Source organism: Chionomys nivalis, chromosome 19 (assembly GCF_950005125.1).
Source record: "Chionomys nivalis chromosome 19, mChiNiv1.1, whole genome shotgun sequence".
NCBI classification, from domain to species: domain Eukaryota; kingdom Metazoa; phylum Chordata; class Mammalia; order Rodentia; family Cricetidae; genus Chionomys; species Chionomys nivalis.
In genome coordinates, this window is record NC_080104.1 from 62244063 (window position 1) to 62260413 (window position 16351).

The window sequence follows — 16351 nt, forward strand, 5'->3', positions numbered from 1 at the left end:
CACCGGCACCTAGGAGGATTAAGTGGGGGTGGCGGCAGAGAAACTGTAACCGTCCCGCCCTGAGCAACCCCCTTCGCGGCCAGACTTCAATCCCTTCTCTTGCCCTTTAATCCGATCCCAGAGTTTTGTTTTGTTTTGAGACAGGGTTTCTCTGTGTAGCCCTGGCTGCCCCGGAACTCGCTCTGTAGACCAGGCTGGCCTCGAACTCACAGAGACCTGAGTGCTGTGATTAAAGGTGAGCGCCACCAAGCCCGGCTCCATTTATTTTTACGAACGTTTATTTGTGGGTTTTTTTTTTTGTTTTTTTTTTTTTTTTTTGGTTTTTCGAGACTAGGTTTCTCTGTGGTTTTGGAGCCTGTCCTGGAACTAGCTCTTGTAGACCAGGCTGGTCTCGAACTCACAGAGATCCGCCTGCCTCTGCCTCCCGAGTGCTGGGATTAAAGGCGTGCGCCACCACCGCCCGGCTTTTTACGAACGTTTAAAAAGCAGTAAAGTGCTTAGTTATTCTGGAGCATGGAGTTCCCTCGGGGGCTCTCAACCAAAGACGAGATGACGCCCCAGAGTCTACAATCTCGCCAGGACCCGACACCCGGGGACAAGCCAACCCAGCCCACGGAACTCCCCAACCGTCCAGGGAAAAAAGAGTGACTTCCGGCAGCGCAGGGATGACGAGGGGACCCGGGGCCGTGCCCAGGCTTAGGTGGCTAGGAGCGTGCCTGTAAACGCTCTCCGCCCGTCCACACACGGACGGACGCAGACGAACGAGGTGCAGTCCCCGCAAGTGCCTTACAGGCGCCCGCGGCGTCTCTCGAAATAGAGGCAGCCTTCTCCCTCCCCCCGCCTCAGTAATTTTTCTTCAGGCGTTGGAGTAGCCACCTGAGTCGCGCAGCGCCCCGGCGCGCGCAGGGAAGAAACGCACACCGCCCGAGGGGGGCGGGGAAGGCCTTAAGCTGTGCGCACGCGCAGCGCGGCTCACGCAGGCGCAGTGCGGTCCCCGGGCGACGGCGGCGGCGGCGGCTCCTCGGGGTGTCCGGCTCCCTCCCATCTAGGCCGACCCCGGCCCGTCTAGCCCCCTAGAAACTCATTGTTTGGGGCTGTGGACTTTCTCATCGTACCCCACAAAAGTAAATTGGGGGGAACCTGGGGAAGCCGGAAGTACCGCCTCGAGATCCCCCCCCTTACGATCGGGGAAACGGAAGTGTTCTTTGGTGCCAGGTTGGGGGAGACCGGAAGTGACGGTACCGTGGGGAAGTCGGGGGGCGGAGCCACGGGGTGGTGGGCTGTGTTTGTGTGTTTGTATGTGTTTGACCGCGTGTGGGTTAAGTCGTGTCGCTGCAACACCGACGGAAGGCGGAGGCGGAAGGAGGGGGCGGTCAGCGAGCCGGTCCGGGCTCCCGTGAGTGTCCGTGGTGATTTAGGCGGGTTCGGTCGTGGTGGTGCGCGTGCGCGAAGGCACTCTCTCCGCGGACTCCAGCGCGACCCTCCCCTCCCCCCCACTCCTCCCCCTCCCCCTCGCGTTGTCCTAGGATTTCCCGATCTCTTGGGCGGGCGCTTGCTCGGTCGCGACCGGTGATGACACTGGTCTCCGGTCGGTCTCGTGCTTGCTTCCCCGATTCCTAGCCCAACTGGCTCTCCCTATTGTGATTGGCATCGTGGAGCCCCTCCCACCTTTCGTCCTTCACCTCCCTATGCCGTCGATCTCCTGCCCTTTGTGCTTCTCTTCCCGTGCCCCCGAATCAGAGAGGAGGGATGAGGGCGAGGATGGATTTATGTGTTTGTGTATGAGAAACTTTTAAGGGATTGGGGCGGAGATTGGGCCCAGAGAGTCTTCCGTGTCTATAAAACAGTGCGGGCGACAGCGAAACACCCTCCCCCCGTTCTTCCTTAGAGAGCTGTCGGCCATGGAGCCGAGTGATAGTACCAGTACCGCTATGGAGGAGCCCGACAGCCTGGAGGTACTGGTGAAGACCCTGGACTCTCAGACTCGGACTTTTATTGTGGGGGCCCAGGTGAGACAGCGGACCTTTGTAGAGCTGATACCCCGTTTGTCTTCTAGGGATGAGCCCGATTTTCTTGTCATTGACTCCTTTGTCCCTTCCTGGGTAGAACATCTGATGTTCTTGTTGAGTGTGGCAGATTTTGTTCCGTCTGTCTTCACCTTGATGGGACTCAGTGAAGCGGGGAAATAGGAGGACTCTCTACCTGTCCTGGGCGGACCTCGGCCTAAAGGGACAGACTTGACTCCGGCCTTTGGGACCGGAAGCAGCATAGTGACCTCAGACAAGTGTGGTGTGTCTGTCCTTTTTTTGAACAACTCGTTCACAGGTTTATACTACATAGAGCCCAGAAACCTGCTTTCATCCACTGTTGGGTAGAATTGCCGGTATCTGGGGCATAGTTTGAATCCCTTGAGCTTGTTAGGTGCGGTGTGGACGCATTTATCTCTGTTTTTACTGCCTAATCCTTTGAGGAAAAAAAAATCATGAGCTGGTCATTTTCGTGTTTTTTGTAAAACACTTGAAACATCACATATGCTTCTGTGAGTAGGTGTACGTTGGAGTTAGTTCTGCCCCTTACCGAGAGTCACTTGTCTAATTCTAATTAGGAAGATTCTTTTCTGGGGGTGTGGGGACAATATCTCAGGCTGGTCTTGACCTGGCCATTTTGCTTCCACTGTCTGGGCCACATTTTAGGTGTGTGTACCATACCTGGCTTTTTTTTTTTTTTTTTTTTTTTTGATAGGGTTTCTTTGTGTATCCTTGGCTGTCCTAGACTCGTTCTGTAGACCAGGCTGGCTTTGAACTCAGAGATCCACTTGTTCTGGGTGATGGTGGTACATACCTTTAACCCCAGCCCTTGAGAGGCAGAGACGGGCAGATCTCTGAGTTCGAGGCCAGCCTGGTCTACAGAGCAAGTTCCTGGACAGGCTTCAAAAGGTACAGAGAAACCTTGCCTTGGGGGAAAAAGTCTGCTTGCCTCTGCATCCTGAGTGCTGGGGTTAAAAGCAAGCACCACTCACTATCGGCAAGATTTTTGAGACAGGGTCTCAGTGTGCCCACCGTGTAGCCCATGTTGCCTTGGTTCTCACTGTGTAGATCAGGGTGGTCTCAGACTCACAGAAATTTGCCTGCATCTCCCTCCCAAGTGCTGGGATTAAAGACATGTGCCGTCATGCCTGAGTTTTATTTTTATGTGTGTTTTGTCTGTAAGTGTAATGTGTACCATGTGTGTGATTGGTGCCCTGTGACCTTTTCCTCTCCTTGTGGGAGTTCGGAAGTCACAGCACCTACTGTTACATATGGATGGTTTTAAACCCCATGTCTAGGAATTAAACTCTGGTCCTGTGCAGGAGCAACAGTGTTCTTAGTCTCTGAGACGTCTCTAGCCCCTCGTTCTGTTTTAATTCAGCGTCTCATTTTGTAGCTGATTGGCCTGGTAGTCACAGAGATCCACCTGCTTTTGTCCCCATGGGATTAGAAGCTTGTGCCACGATACCCACCCCACCTGTTTTTAGCTTTAGATTACAGTCGTGAGCTCCTGGTATGGCTTTATTTAGAAAAGGAGCTCATCTTTTAGATACTAAGTCACAAAGGGAGAACTGTTTGACTTTTTTATTGTAAGATTTATTTTTATTTACTGTTATCATTATGGGTACTATTTGGATTTTTTTTTTCTGAGACAGTCTCTCTACATAGCTCTGTCTACCTGGAACTCACTGTATAGATCAGGATGGCCTCAAACTCCCAAGAGATCCACCTGCCTCTGCCTCCCAAGTGCTGGAGGCATACACCACCACTCCCCGCTTATTTTTAGTTATATATTGGTTTGTGGGGGCAGGGTATGTACATGCCTGTGGGTACTGGGTCTCCTAAAGCTGAGTTCACCAGTAGTTGTGAACTGCTGCCCTGTATGGGTGCTGGAGACTGAGCTGCGGTCCTGTGCAGGAACAGACTTGGTGTCAGCTCTTAACCGCTGAGCCTTTCTCCAGCCTGTTTTTCTTACTGGGGTTTTCCCTACTCCCGTTCATACCTAGCTTTGTTTATTGTCTTTTGGGGGTTTTTGTTTTTGGCTTGATAAATACCTGCCTATTGGTACGGTTGACTAGTGACACTGTTTGCTCTTGTCCTCACTCAGCACCTGAAGTCAGGTGTCCCTCTTCCTTCTTCCTTCCTTCGGTTTTCTGATTCCGGCTCATGACTGTCCTTTCAGATGAATGTAAAGGAATTTAAGGAGCACATTGCTGCCTCCGTCAGCATCCCTTCTGAGAAACAGCGGCTCATCTACCAGGGCCGGGTTCTGCAGGACGATAAGAAGCTCCAAGAATACAGTAAGGGCGGGGGAGCTGCCTGGGGCTGAGCTTGCTGTCTGGGACCCTGGGTTTTTACTGACAAGCTTTGGTGTGCATCTCTTTCTTCTGCAGATGTTGGGGGGAAGGTTATCCACCTGGTGGAACGGGCTCCTCCTCAGACTCAGCTCCCGTCTGGAGCATCTTCTGGGACAGGGTCTGCCTCAGCTACTCATAGTGGGGCACCCCTGCCTGGCACTCGGGGGCCTGGGGCCTCTGTTCATGACCGGAATGCCAACAGCTATGTCATGGTTGGAACCTTCAATCTTCCTGTGAGCCTGTGTTTCTCGTGTGGGAGGGTTTTGTTGGGGAGAGTGGCTCTCATTATGGCAGCTGTAGGGAGCGTAGAAGACAGGTGTTTTGAGTGCTTGCCTTGAGTTTGGAAGACCCTCTGACCTATAGTGGCCTCAGTTTTTGAGGAAAAGAGGGTAGGGGCTCCAGAAAAGGAATTGGCAGTATGGAGGCCTTAGTATGTGGCTTCTCCCAGAGCAACTTCCCTTACCCTTTCCCCAGAGTGACGGCTCTGCTGTGGATGTTCACATCAACATGGAACAGGCCCCAATTCAGGTATTGAGGGGCCTGGGAGGGTCAGGGAAGGGGATCTGGGAGAAGGAGGCCATGAGGTGGGGGGGGGACCTGGCTGAGGAGATGCCTGGGAGCTGGTGTAGTATGTTATGGAGCTCACGGCTTAGTCTCGGCCCTGCTCTGATCATCTTCCTTATGTTATAGAGTGAGCCCCGAGTACGGCTGGTGATGGCTCAACACATGATCAGGGATATCCAGACCCTCCTGTCCCGGATGGAGGTGAGTGGGCAAGTCTGCCTCCTTTCTGTTCTCTCTTATGGTCTGGCAGGAAGAATATTGCTGGCCACAGTCACAGCAACTGCAGGAATCTGCCTTCCTACTCTGGATCTGTTGGTCTTTTTCTTTTCCTTTTTTTTTTTTTTTTTAAGTTTCTCTGTGGTTTTGGATCCTGTCCTGGAACTAGCTCTTGTAGACCAGGCTGGCCTCAAACTCAGAGTTTTGCCTGCCTCTGCCTCCCGAGTGCTGGGCTTAAAGGCGTGCGCCACCACCACCTGGCTTCTCTCTCTCTCTCTTTTTATTTATTTCGGTTTTCTTTTTCCTTCCTTCCTTCCTTCCTTCCTTCCTTCCTTCCTTCCTTCCTTCCTTCCTTCTTTTCCTGCCTGTAGGCCACCAGATCTCATTACAGATGGTTGTGAGCCACTGTGTGGTTGCTGGGAATTGAACTCAGGACCTGTGGAAGGGCAGTCAGTGCTCTTAACCTCTGAGCCATCTCTCGAGCCCCCTATTTCGGTTTTCTTACGACAGGGTTTCTCTGTCAGTTTGGAGCCTGTCCTGACACTTGCTCTGTAGGCCAGGCTGGCCTTGAACTCAGAGATCCTTCTGAGTGCTGAGTGCTGGGATTAAAGGCCTGAGACTCCACTGCCCGGCAGGTTTTCTATGTAGTCCTTTTAGGCAAAGAAAGTCTGTTTGCGGGGCTGCCTGCCTCAGTTTCTCAGGTGAGGTTTATGGGCATGCTCCAGTGTTGTGTGCCAGTTCTGATGCCGGTTTCTGAGAGTTCATTTCAGGCTTGCCAGATAATGCCATAGATTCCCTGCGTTTAGAGAAGTAGCCCCCTTTTTTTTCCTTGAGCTGTCTCTGTCCTGGGTTGTCCTTGAACTCAGTGTGTCTCCTAGCTCATCCTCTTAAGTGCCCTCATTATAGGTGGGAGGCACCATGCAAGGCTGCATGCCATATTTTTAAATTTCTTTTTTCTTTTTGTTTTGTTTTGAGACAGGGTTTCTGTGTGTAGCCCTGGCTGTCCTGGAACTTGCTTTGTAGACCAGGTTGGCCTGGAGCTCACAGAGATCCGCCTGCCTCTGCCTCTTGAGTGCCAGGATTAAACATGTGTGCCGCTTCTACCGGGCAGTTTTTAAAATTCCTTAACGATCATCATGTTCAGGGTGGGGATACCGTAACTGTCAGTTTTGTTGTAGCCACACTGTGACCATTTCCTCTCCTTGTTTAGGAAGTTAGGGAAGCACGGTTCCTACTCTGTAAAGGTTACAAATGGTTCCTGTGTACCCCACTTCTGCCAGCCCTGCCTTCGGGGAGCCTTGGTGGGCACCATCTCCACTCTTGAGTTATTCAATCTGCATAACCCTCAGCAGCAGTAATTTCATTCTGTCCTTGGTGACCCGACTCTTCCTCCACATTCAGTGTCGAGGGGGACCCCAAGCACAGGCCAGTCAGCCACCCCCGCAGACGCCGACTGTGGCCTCGGAGACAGCCTTGAGCTCACAACCGTCAGAACCAGTCGAGAGTGAAGCACCTCCTCGAGAGCCCATGGAGTCAGAAGACATAGAGGAACGCACCCCAGCCCAGACTCCAGAGCTTGCCCCTTCTGGCCCAGCTCCAGCGGGTCCAACACCTGCTCCAGAGACAAATACGCCCAAGTGAGAGATGGAAGGGACCTTTGGGGACCAGGAAGATATGAAGTGGGGGAAAGTGGTTGCTGAGGGTCTTAATGATGGGGGGGAGGGGATTCAGAGGTCAGCGCTTGTGTAACACTAATGTCTGAGGCAGGAGGCTCTGAATGCCTCCGCCTGTGCTTCGTAGAGGCCTGGTCTGGTTTTGAGCTCTTTTGGCTCCTCTGCACAGGACCATGTTGGGACATGGGAGCAATTTGCTTTCTCTTCTCCATTCTCTGCAAAGAGAATCCCTGAGGGCTGGCAGGGGCCCTGGAGGACAGCTTATCTCACTGCCCCATGTTCCCGCAGCCACCCTTCCCCTGCCGAGCATGTGGAGGTGCTCCAGGAGCTGCAGCGCTTGCAGCGCCGTCTTCAGCCCTTCCTGCAGCGCTACTGTGAGGTCCTCGGCGCTGCGGCCACCACAGACTACAACAACAACGTGAGCCTTGGGATGGCCTTTTTGCCCAATAGCCCAGTACCTGGATAGCTCCTCACTGTCCTCAATGTTAGCGCACACGTCCCCTCCATAGGGGACTGGTCTACGTGATGGGGATGGTGACAGTCTGTGGACTAGTCTCCTCAGTTGTTTAGGAAGTGTACAGGGTGAGGAAGATTTTATGTGGTTACTAAAACTTCGCTGTGTCTTGTGGAAAAGTATTTATGTATACTGAATAGAATTTACTTGAAAATTGAAAAGCTTTAGTTCACGTAGAAACTTCCCAAGACAGAGCACGTGGCGGTCTCCGAAGCCATCATCCCTCTTGTTAATTCCCTGTTTTTCTGGGTTTGCCCTGGGTGCAGCATGAGGGCCGTGAGGAGGACCAGAGGCTGATCAACTTGGTGGGGGAGAGCCTCCGGCTGCTGGGCAACACTTTCGTGGCACTGTCTGACCTGCGCTGCAATCTGGCTTGTGCACCCCCACGGCATCTGCACGTGGTGCGGCCCATGTCTCACTACACGACTCCCATGGTGCTCCAGCAGGCAGCCATTCCCATTCAGGTGGGTTCAGGGAGCCTGGCTGGAAGGAGAACAGGGGCATGGGAGATGAGGTGACCCAGATGACAGCTGGGAGGCTCTGGAGCAAGAACTGGGAAAACAGCATCAGGAGTCTTTAGAGGTGGCTCTCAGCCCCTGCGTTGTTCTCACATCTGCATCCGTCTCTTCAGATCAATGTGGGAACTACTGTGACCATGACAGGCAATGGGACTAGGCCTCCACCAGCTCCCAGTTCAGAGGCAGCTTCCCCGGGTTCTGGCCAGGCCTCATCCCTGCCTCCATCTTCTACCACTGTTGATTCATCAACTGAAGGAGCCCCCCCGCCGGGGACAGCTCCACCCTCAGCTGCCAGCCACCCACGGGTCATCCGGATTTCCCACCAGAGCGTGGAGCCTGTCGTCATGATGCACATGAACATTCAAGGTGAGCCAGGGACCCTCGCCATCAGAGCAGCAGAGGCAGGAGGGGAGGGGCTCTGTCCTTGGGTTTGCGGAAAGAGAAAGTGGGGGAAAGGGCAGGGTTTCTGGAGGCCTGGGGAATGGATGATATCTCAGGAGGGTACAGCCAGACCTTGGCCCTACCCTTCTTAATTTTTCCTGTCTTCCCTGCTCAGATTCTGGATCACAGCCCGGTGGTGTCCCGAGTGCTCCCACTGGTCCCCTGGGACCTCCTGGTCACGGACAGACCCTGGGTAAGAGTGAGGCTATAGGAGCAGGCTGAGAGCTCTGGGTAGAAAAGGGGTAGGGCTGAGTGGGTGGCTTGAAGTGGTCCAGGTTCAAGGTTACATCAGACCCGCCCCCCAGGCTCCACCCTCATCCAGCTGCCCTCCCTGCCCCCTGAGTTCACGCACGCCGTCGCCCACCAGATCACTCACCAGGCCATGGTGGCAGCTGTTGCCTCCGCGGCCGCAGGTAATGGAAGGGGAGGCCTGGGAGGTGGGGCCTAGTTAATGGTGGTGGGTCTTGTCTGCTGGCGGGGAAGGGCTGAACCCTCAGCCCTCTTTGGTCTCTCTTTGTGCCCACAGGACAGCAAGTGCCTGGCTTCCCAACAGCACCGACTCGGGTGGTGATTGCTCGGCCCACTCCTCCACAGGCTCGGCCTTCCCATCCTGGGGGTCCTCCGGTCTCTGGGACTCTGGTGAGTAAGGGTTGGGGAAATACCAGTGAGAAAACACTGGAGGATTGTGGGAGGGGGGAGGGACAAGATTGAATCTTTTTCCTGTTCCCCAGCAGGGCACTGGGCTGGGTACAAACACTTCATTGGCCCAGATGGTGAGCGGCCTTGTGGGGCAACTTCTTATGCAGCCTGTCCTTGTGGGTGAGTCCTGTTCTTTTTTAGCTCAAACGTTAGGTATTTCCAGCTGCAGCTGGGGTTGCTGTGAGGTCAAGGACAGCCTAGACTGTAGACTTCTAATTTCTTTTTTTTTTTTTTTTGGTTTTTCGAGACAGGGTTTCTCTGTGGTTTTGGAGCCTGTCCTGGAACTAGCTCTGTAGACCAGGCTGGTCTCGAACTCACAGAGATCCACCTGCCTCTGCCTCCCAAGTGCTGGGATTAAAGGCGTGCGCCACCACCGCCCGGCTAGACTTCTAATTTCTAAGCTAGCCTGGGCTACTGAGTAAGATTCTTGAAAGGGCTGTCATGACAGCTATCCTGATGACCCAGCCTGTCCTGCTCACGCATGTCCTCGTCTTGTAGAAGTTCTTAGTTTCTGTTTTCCTGCCGGAAAGGCCAGGATGAGGCAGCTGAAATCTGGTTTTTGTTCAAATTGTACTATTTTTTGGTTCTTGACAGCTCAGGGGACTCCAGGAATGGCTGCAGCTGCAGCTCCTGCCCCAGCTCCTGCCCCTGCCCCTGCGCCTGCACCAGCTCCGGCAACTGCGTCAGCTAGTGCTGGTACCACCAACACAGCTACAACTGCTGGCCCTGCTCCTGGGGGTCCTGCCCAGCCTCCACCTCCGCAGCCCTCTGCAGCCGACCTTCAGTTCTCTCAGCTCCTGGGGAACCTGCTGGGGCCTGCAGGGCCCGGGGCTGGCGGGCCTGGCCTGGCCTCTCCCACCATCACTGTTGCAATGCCTGGTGTGCCCGCTTTTCTCCAGGGCATGACTGACTTCTTGCAGGTAAGTGACTGTCCTTGTTCCCTTGTGCCCCAGCCCAGTAGAGCAGTGGTCTTTGTTGCTGCTCTGTAACTGCAGAGTAATAGCCTTAGTGAGGGGACAGTGATGTAAGAGAGGATGGGATCTGAAGATCTGTGGATGCCTAAAAGTCAGCACTGCCTGCTTCCTGCTCTGACCTGGTCAGAGGCAGCGATGCTGAGTGTCTGTCCCTGAGTGTTCTGGCTTAAGAAGTTAAGATCAAAGCTAGCTCTTGCTGCTCGTGCAGAGAGACCTGACTCTGATTTCTAGCACCCATATGGTGGTTCACAACCATCTGCAGCTCCAGTTCCAGGGATCTGTCGCTCTCTTCTGGTCCCCATGGGAACCAAGCATACACGTTTAACTGATGTAGTCAGGCAGAATGCCCATACACATTAAATACAGTGATAAAAGAGTTTTTTGTTTTTCTTAAAGTCAAAATCAGAATTTAGCTCCCTCCCCTTCTCCCAGGCTTATTGTTTTGTGCCCTCTTGATGCAGTTTTTTTGTTCTTGACCCTGTGTCTTTGTCTTCTGTTCTTTATTCCTTCTCTGTTAGGCATCACAGACTGCCCCTCCACCCCCTCCTCCTCCTCCACCTCCACCCCCTGCCCCAGAGCAGCAGACCACACCCCCACCAGGGTCCCCTTCTGGTGGAGCAGGGAGTCCTGGAGGCTTGGGTCCTGAGAGCCTGCCACCGGAGTTCTTCACCTCGGTGGTGCAGGGCGTGCTGAGCTCCCTCCTGGGATCCTTGGGGGCTCGGGCTGGCAGCAGTGAGAGCATTGCTGCCTTCATCCAACGCCTCAGTGGATCCAGCAACATCTTTGAGCCTGGGGCTGATGGGGCTCTTGGTAAGCAAAATGGAGGTGCTATAGTCTTGGGAACTAGCGGGGTGGAAGGGTAGTTGGCCTTTCTTTATTAAGGATTAGGGCTAGGCTAGGACGTGAAGGCCACTGCTCACTTCTGACCCTCTCCCTAGGATTCTTTGGAGCTCTGCTCTCTCTTCTGTGCCAGAATTTCTCAATGGTGGATGTGGTGATGCTTCTGCATGGGCATTTCCAGCCACTGCAGCGGCTCCAGCCTCAGCTGCGAGCTTTCTTCCACCAGCACTATCTGGGTGGTCAGGAGCCCACGCCTGGCAACATCCGGGTAAATGAAGGTTCCGGGCCCCAGAGCTTTCCTTGCTCCCCACCTCCATTCCTTAACCCTGACATCAGTCAGTGAGGTGGGACTAAACCTGAGCTATGACGTTCCTCTACAGATGGCAACCCACACACTGATCGCTGGCCTGGAGGAATATGTGAGGGAGAGTTTTGTGAGTTTTCTTCCTGTCTAGGTTTGGGCGGGGAGGCTGGGGGTCCCTGCTGCCTCCACCTTCTAGATCCTCAAGGTCCTGATTTGGAGTTCTTTCTGTGTTTTAGTCTTTGGTGCAGGTTCAACCAGGTGTGGACATCATCAGGACAAATTTAGAGTTTCTGCAAGAGCAGTTTAACAGCATTGCTGCTCACGTTCTGCACTGCACAGGTGAGGCCAGTGCAGCCGGGGAGAGGGTGTGTTGGCTGTGCGGGACTGCCAGACTCATGGGCCTCTCACATCTTCCTGCAGACAGTGGATTCGGAGCCCGGTTGCTGGAACTGTGTAACCAGGGCCTGTTTGAGTGCTTGGCCCTGAACCTGCACTGCTTGGGGGGGCAGCAGATGGAGCTTGCTGCCGTCATCAATGGCCGAATTGTAAGCACAGTTCTCTGGGCTCTAGCTTCTTTGTTATGTCTTGTAGTGTTGATATTTCTCTCCAGACACTGCGCCGCTGCGTAGATGTAGATCACACAAGCAGGTTGAAAATTCAAGTGGGATTTCTAACCCTCAGCGTCGCATGTCTCGTGGAGTGAACCCGTCCTTGGTGAGCTGGCTGACGACCATGATGGGACTGAGGCTTCAGGTGGTCCTGGAGCACATGCCTGTGGGCCCTGATGCCATCCTCAGATACGTGCGCAGGGTCGGTGACCCCCCTCAGGTATGGAGTCGGGATGGAAGGAAGCTGGAGAGATGGGTGGACTGACCGCTCCTACACCATCACCAGCTCCTTTCTTTGTCTAATTCCACAGGCCCTTCCTGAAGAGCCAATGGAAGTTCAGGGAGCAGAAAGAACTTCCCCTGAACCTCAGGTACCAGGGAGAGGTGGAAAGGCCAGATAATGTATAGATGGCTGGAAGAAAAGGGGCTTAGGGCAAAGGATTCTAAAGTCTGGACCTTCCTGCCATCTTCTTTCTAGCGGGAGAATGCTTCTCCAGCCCCTGGAACAACAGCAGAAGAAGCCATGTCCCGAGCCCCGCCCCCTGCTCCCGAGGGGGTTTCCCGAGATGAGCAGGACGGAGCTTCAGCTGATGCAGAGCCTTGGGCAGCTGCAGTTCCCCCAGTAAGTGGGGAGAGGTGATCCAGTGGGTTAAAGAGCTGTAAGTTGTGGGAATTATTTCTAATCCTTTCCTCCCCAGGAATGGGTCCCTATTATCCAGCAGGACATTCAGAGCCAGCGGAAGGTGAAACCTCAGCCGCCCCTGAGTGATGCCTACCTCAGTGGTATGCCTGCCAAGAGACGCAAGGTTGGTCTCTTTCCTGAGGATATCTCTCTCTATGCGGTACCCTTGTTGAGCTAGTTGAGTTTCTTCATCTAGTTAGGAAGCCTGCTTGGGGGTCAGGCTTGTTCATGATTGTTACGTGTGACCACATGAACCTTCATCTTACTGTTTGTGGCAGTTCTGGTACCTCAGCTGTGTGATTTCCCGAGTGATTAGGGTCCATTGTGTAAGATGGGCTTTGCCTTGAAGAGTAGCTAACTCTGAGTCTCAGATGGTCTGACCTGCTGGTGCCTTCTTTTGCAATCAATCAAACATTTTCTGGCCATAAATTAGGAAGGCATTTCTGCTGTTAAAACCACATGCAGACTGTCCCCCTACCCTGGTTAGTATAGAGACTGATTAACTAATGGAAAGGGTGAACTGGGTGGTGGCACTGGGTCTGATGTTGATCCCCTTTTCCCTCTCAACCTGTCCCCAGACAATGCAGGGTGAGGGCCCCCAGCTGCTACTCTCAGAGGCAGTGAGCCGGGCAGCTAAGGCAGCCGGAGCTCGGCCCCTGACAAGCCCCGAGAGCCTGAGCCGGGACCTGGAGGCACCAGAGGTTCAGGAGAGCTACAGGCAGCAGGTGCCCCACTTTGCAGCAGAATAGGGATGGTCTATTGGGAGGGGAGGGTCAGGTTCCTGCTTCCTGGTATCTATTGAGAGATGAATTGGTAGTGTGGGGGCTGCCGGTTGGTGGTCAAGGTTTTCCTGTGGCCTTTGGGAAGGCTCAGCAGTCGCATTGGGCTTGCCAGCATGGCTGGCAGGGAAGTACATTCTGAGGGTTGTCTTTGCATTCACTGGGATCCTAGGGCTAAACCAGAGGACTCCTTCAACCTGCTTGTGCTTTCTCTCTCTAGCTCCGGTCTGATATCCAGAAACGATTGCAGGAAGATCCCAACTACAGCCCCCAGCGCTTCCCTAATGCCCACCGGGCATTTGCTGACGACCCCTAGCTTTCTCACCAGGGGACCGTTTTCCCCCTTCCTTCACAGTATTTAAGAAATAAAAGTCGGATTTTCCTGGCTCCTTTGTCTGGTAGTGTTGAATACCTTCATTTCCTTCACACATTTCATCAAATAATCCCTAGGTGCCCAGTACACATCCACCATTCATACTCTCCTTATGGGCTATATGCAGGCCTATCAAGATGGTACTCAGCTGGGCAGTGGTGGTTACCATCTTTAATCCCAGCAGTTGGGAGGCAGAGGCCAGCCTGGTCTACAGAGCAAGCTCCAGGACAGCCAGGCTACACAGAGAAACGGTGTCTCAAAAAATACAAAACAAAAAAAAAAGGACTGAAAATGCTAGAATAGACATAGCATTCTGTGGCACCCACGTACCTCTGCCACCCCTTATTCTAACTCTTTAAGAGGCTGCTGTTGTAACATCAGTTAAACTACTCTCAAAATAGCTCAGGCCAGCTAAGTTTTACAACTTGGCCCTGGATCTCTGGAACAGGAAGGCCTGATGACTAAGCTCCATGCTGAAGAAAACCTGAAAAGTAGGAGGCTATGTGGTATTTGCTGGTTTGAATGAAAGTGGACCCCCTAGGGAGCGTCTACACTATTAGGTGTGGCTTTGCTGAAGATGCTCAGGCCAGGCCGTGGTACAATGCTGCTCTCTGATCCAGATGTAGAACTCTTGGCTCTTCCAGCACCATGTTTGCCTGTATCTCACTATGTTGAGTGTAACTAAATCTTTGAAGCTGTAAGCCAACCCCATAGTTGGATGGTTATTGTGTCTCTTCACAGTTGGTACCAAGAACTGGGGTAATGCTGTGATAGGCCTGACCATGCTTCTGGAGTTTTGGATTAGGATAGGAAAGTAGTTAAGTACATTAAATGGGACTTAGTGGACCATGTTAGTAGGGAAAAGGAGGTGCCAGTAGCAGTGTGGTGCTGGGGGTATTTTGAACTATGGGGGCCTGGCTTAGGAGGTTTCAGAGGAGGATATTAATTTGTTGGCTAGAGATGTGCTTATCATATTTTGATGAAGAATGTGACTTTCTGCTCTTCTACAAAAAAAAGTGCCTGAGGCTAAATTGAAGATTTATGAATAGTTTTGACAAAGATTTCCAGATATCTCAGTAGTGACTGTGGCTTAGTTATTTGTTGCCATACGTACACAGATCTATAATGAAAAGGAGCAAGCTGAGCAATGAAAAATATAAAATGAACTACTTGAGAAAAGGAACCCCGGAAGTGTAAACAGATTAAAGAAAAGCCTGATGACCCCGCGCAGCGCTAGGACGGTGGATCCAGTCTCATCTCAGAGCAGCTTCCAGAACACCTAAGTTTTTTTTTTTTTTGTTTTTTTTTTTTTTGGTTTTTCGAGACAGGGTTTCTCTGTGGTTTTGGAGCCTGTCCTGGAACTAGCTCTTGTAGACCAGGCTGGTCTCGAACTCACAGAGATCCGCCTGCCTCTGCCTCCCGAGTGCTGGGATTAAAGGCGTGCGCCACCATCGCCCGGCTAGAACACCTAAGTTTTAAGTCAGTGAAGGAAACCATGGAAAACAGAAAGCTGAAGTTGTAATTGAACAAGGGGGCATGTTCCAGCCCTTGGCAGCTTCAGCCACATGGTTCTGAATTTTGAGTCAAAGATGCAAGAAAAGAGTTATGGAATCTCTCTCGATGGCTAAAGATGCTGAGGCCAGGCATGTGTCATGATAATGGCCTAGAGCAATGGAAATCTAGCAAGGAGAGCTGCTAACAGTGGAGCCCGCATAGAGTATCGCAGTCAACAAAGGGAAAAGTTGGAGCTCATTAGAGATGCAGAGTTTAGAGTTTGCCAGGCTGGTTTACGGTGTTAACTTTGGTACAGCATTTCCTCACTCAAACCTGTTTTGGAATGGTAATGAATATTCTATACCACTATATGTTGGAAGCATACGATCTGCTTTCTGACTTTATAGGGGATTATAGTTAGGAGATTGCACAAATCTCAGAAAAGACTTTGAACTTTTAAAGTGTTGAGACAATTGTCATTGACTATGGGGCCTTTTGAAATTGGACTAAATGTATTTGTATTATATTGTTACAAGCTTATGAGAGCCAGGGAATGGAATGTGGTGGTTTGCATGTAATTGGCCCCCATAAACTCATAGGGAGTAGCACTATCAGGTGTGGCTTTGTTGGAGAGTGTTATTGTGAGGTCTCCTTTGCTAAAGCTATGCTCAATGTGACAGTTTTACTTTTAGAAACCATCAAAACCAGACAACTAATTATGAAAATGTTTGGGCGAGAGTAGTTCCAGCAAGCAGAACTTGGCAGCTTCAGCCATTTTAGTCAAGGTTACAAGAAAGGGAAGCTGGGTGGTAGTAGCAGTGCACACCTTTAATTCCAGCACTCAGAAGGCAGAGGCAGGAGGATCTCTGTGAGTTTGAAGCCAGCCTGGCCTACAAAGTGAGTTCAGGACACCCAGGGCTACACAGAGAAACCCTTTCTTGAAAAAACACCAAAAAAACCAAACAAATAAGAAACGGGTTATGGTCCCAGAAGCCAGTTAAAAGAGAAAAGCTGGGGGGGGGGGGGGGGTAGGAGGCTGGAGAGATGGCTCAGTGGTTAAGAGCACCGGCTGCTCTTCCAGAGGTCCTGAGTTCAATTCCCAGCAACCATATGGTGGCTCACAACCATCTGTAATGAGATCTGGCGCCCTCTTCTGGCGTGTGGCCATACATGCAGGCAGAATGTTGTATACATAATAAATAAATAAATCATAAAAAGAAAAAAAAGAGAAGCTGGGCTGTGGTGGAGCACACTCCGGAGGCAGAGGTAGGTGGATCTCTAAGAGTTC

At 52.2% G+C, this 16351-nt stretch overlaps 1 protein-coding gene across 18 annotated transcripts; it reads left to right on the plus strand.

The window, feature by feature from the left end:
• The first annotated feature begins 992 nt into the window (after positions 1–992).
• On the plus strand, positions 993–13582 carry Bag6 (BAG cochaperone 6). 18 transcript variants are annotated; one of them, XM_057794448.1, is made up of 26 exons: positions 993–1238; positions 1889–2009; positions 4210–4327; positions 4421–4617; positions 4859–4912; positions 5075–5149; positions 6566–6801; positions 7126–7255; positions 7618–7815; positions 7983–8235; positions 8426–8503; positions 8616–8723; positions 8837–8949; positions 9042–9129; positions 9604–9929; positions 10502–10793; positions 10922–11091; positions 11204–11257; positions 11364–11466; positions 11548–11672; positions 11809–11955; positions 12047–12106; positions 12214–12357; positions 12434–12541; positions 12996–13142; positions 13417–13582. In XM_057794448.1, the coding sequence occupies exons 2-26, from the start codon at positions 1902–1904 to the stop codon at positions 13510–13512; spliced, it is 3528 nt and encodes a 1175-aa protein (XP_057650431.1). In that variant the 5' UTR covers positions 993–1238; positions 1889–1901; the 3' UTR covers positions 13513–13582. The 18 variants fall into 18 exon arrangements, with proteins under 18 accessions (XP_057650431.1, XP_057650425.1, XP_057650426.1 ...); XM_057794442.1 differs by lacking the exon at positions 993–1238 and adding an exon at positions 1253–1396; XM_057794443.1 differs by lacking the exon at positions 993–1238 and adding an exon at positions 1253–1396 and having other exon boundaries at positions 9045–9129.
• The last annotated feature ends 2769 nt before the right edge of the window (positions 13583–16351 follow it).

Bases quoted from the DNA above. Each gene is read 5' to 3' on its own strand.
- Bag6 (XM_057794442.1), top strand. From the start codon at position 1,299: ATGTGTTTGACCGCGTGTGGGTTAAGTCGTGTCGCTGCAACACCGACG. The intron at 2,010-4,209 runs GTGAGACAGCGG...CTGTCCTTTCAG, and splicing joins CTTTTATTGTGGGGGCCCAG to ATGAATGTAAAGGAATTTAA. The intron at 12,358-12,433 runs GTAAGTGGGGAG...TTTCCTCCCCAG, and splicing joins GGGCAGCTGCAGTTCCCCCA to GAATGGGTCCCTATTATCCA.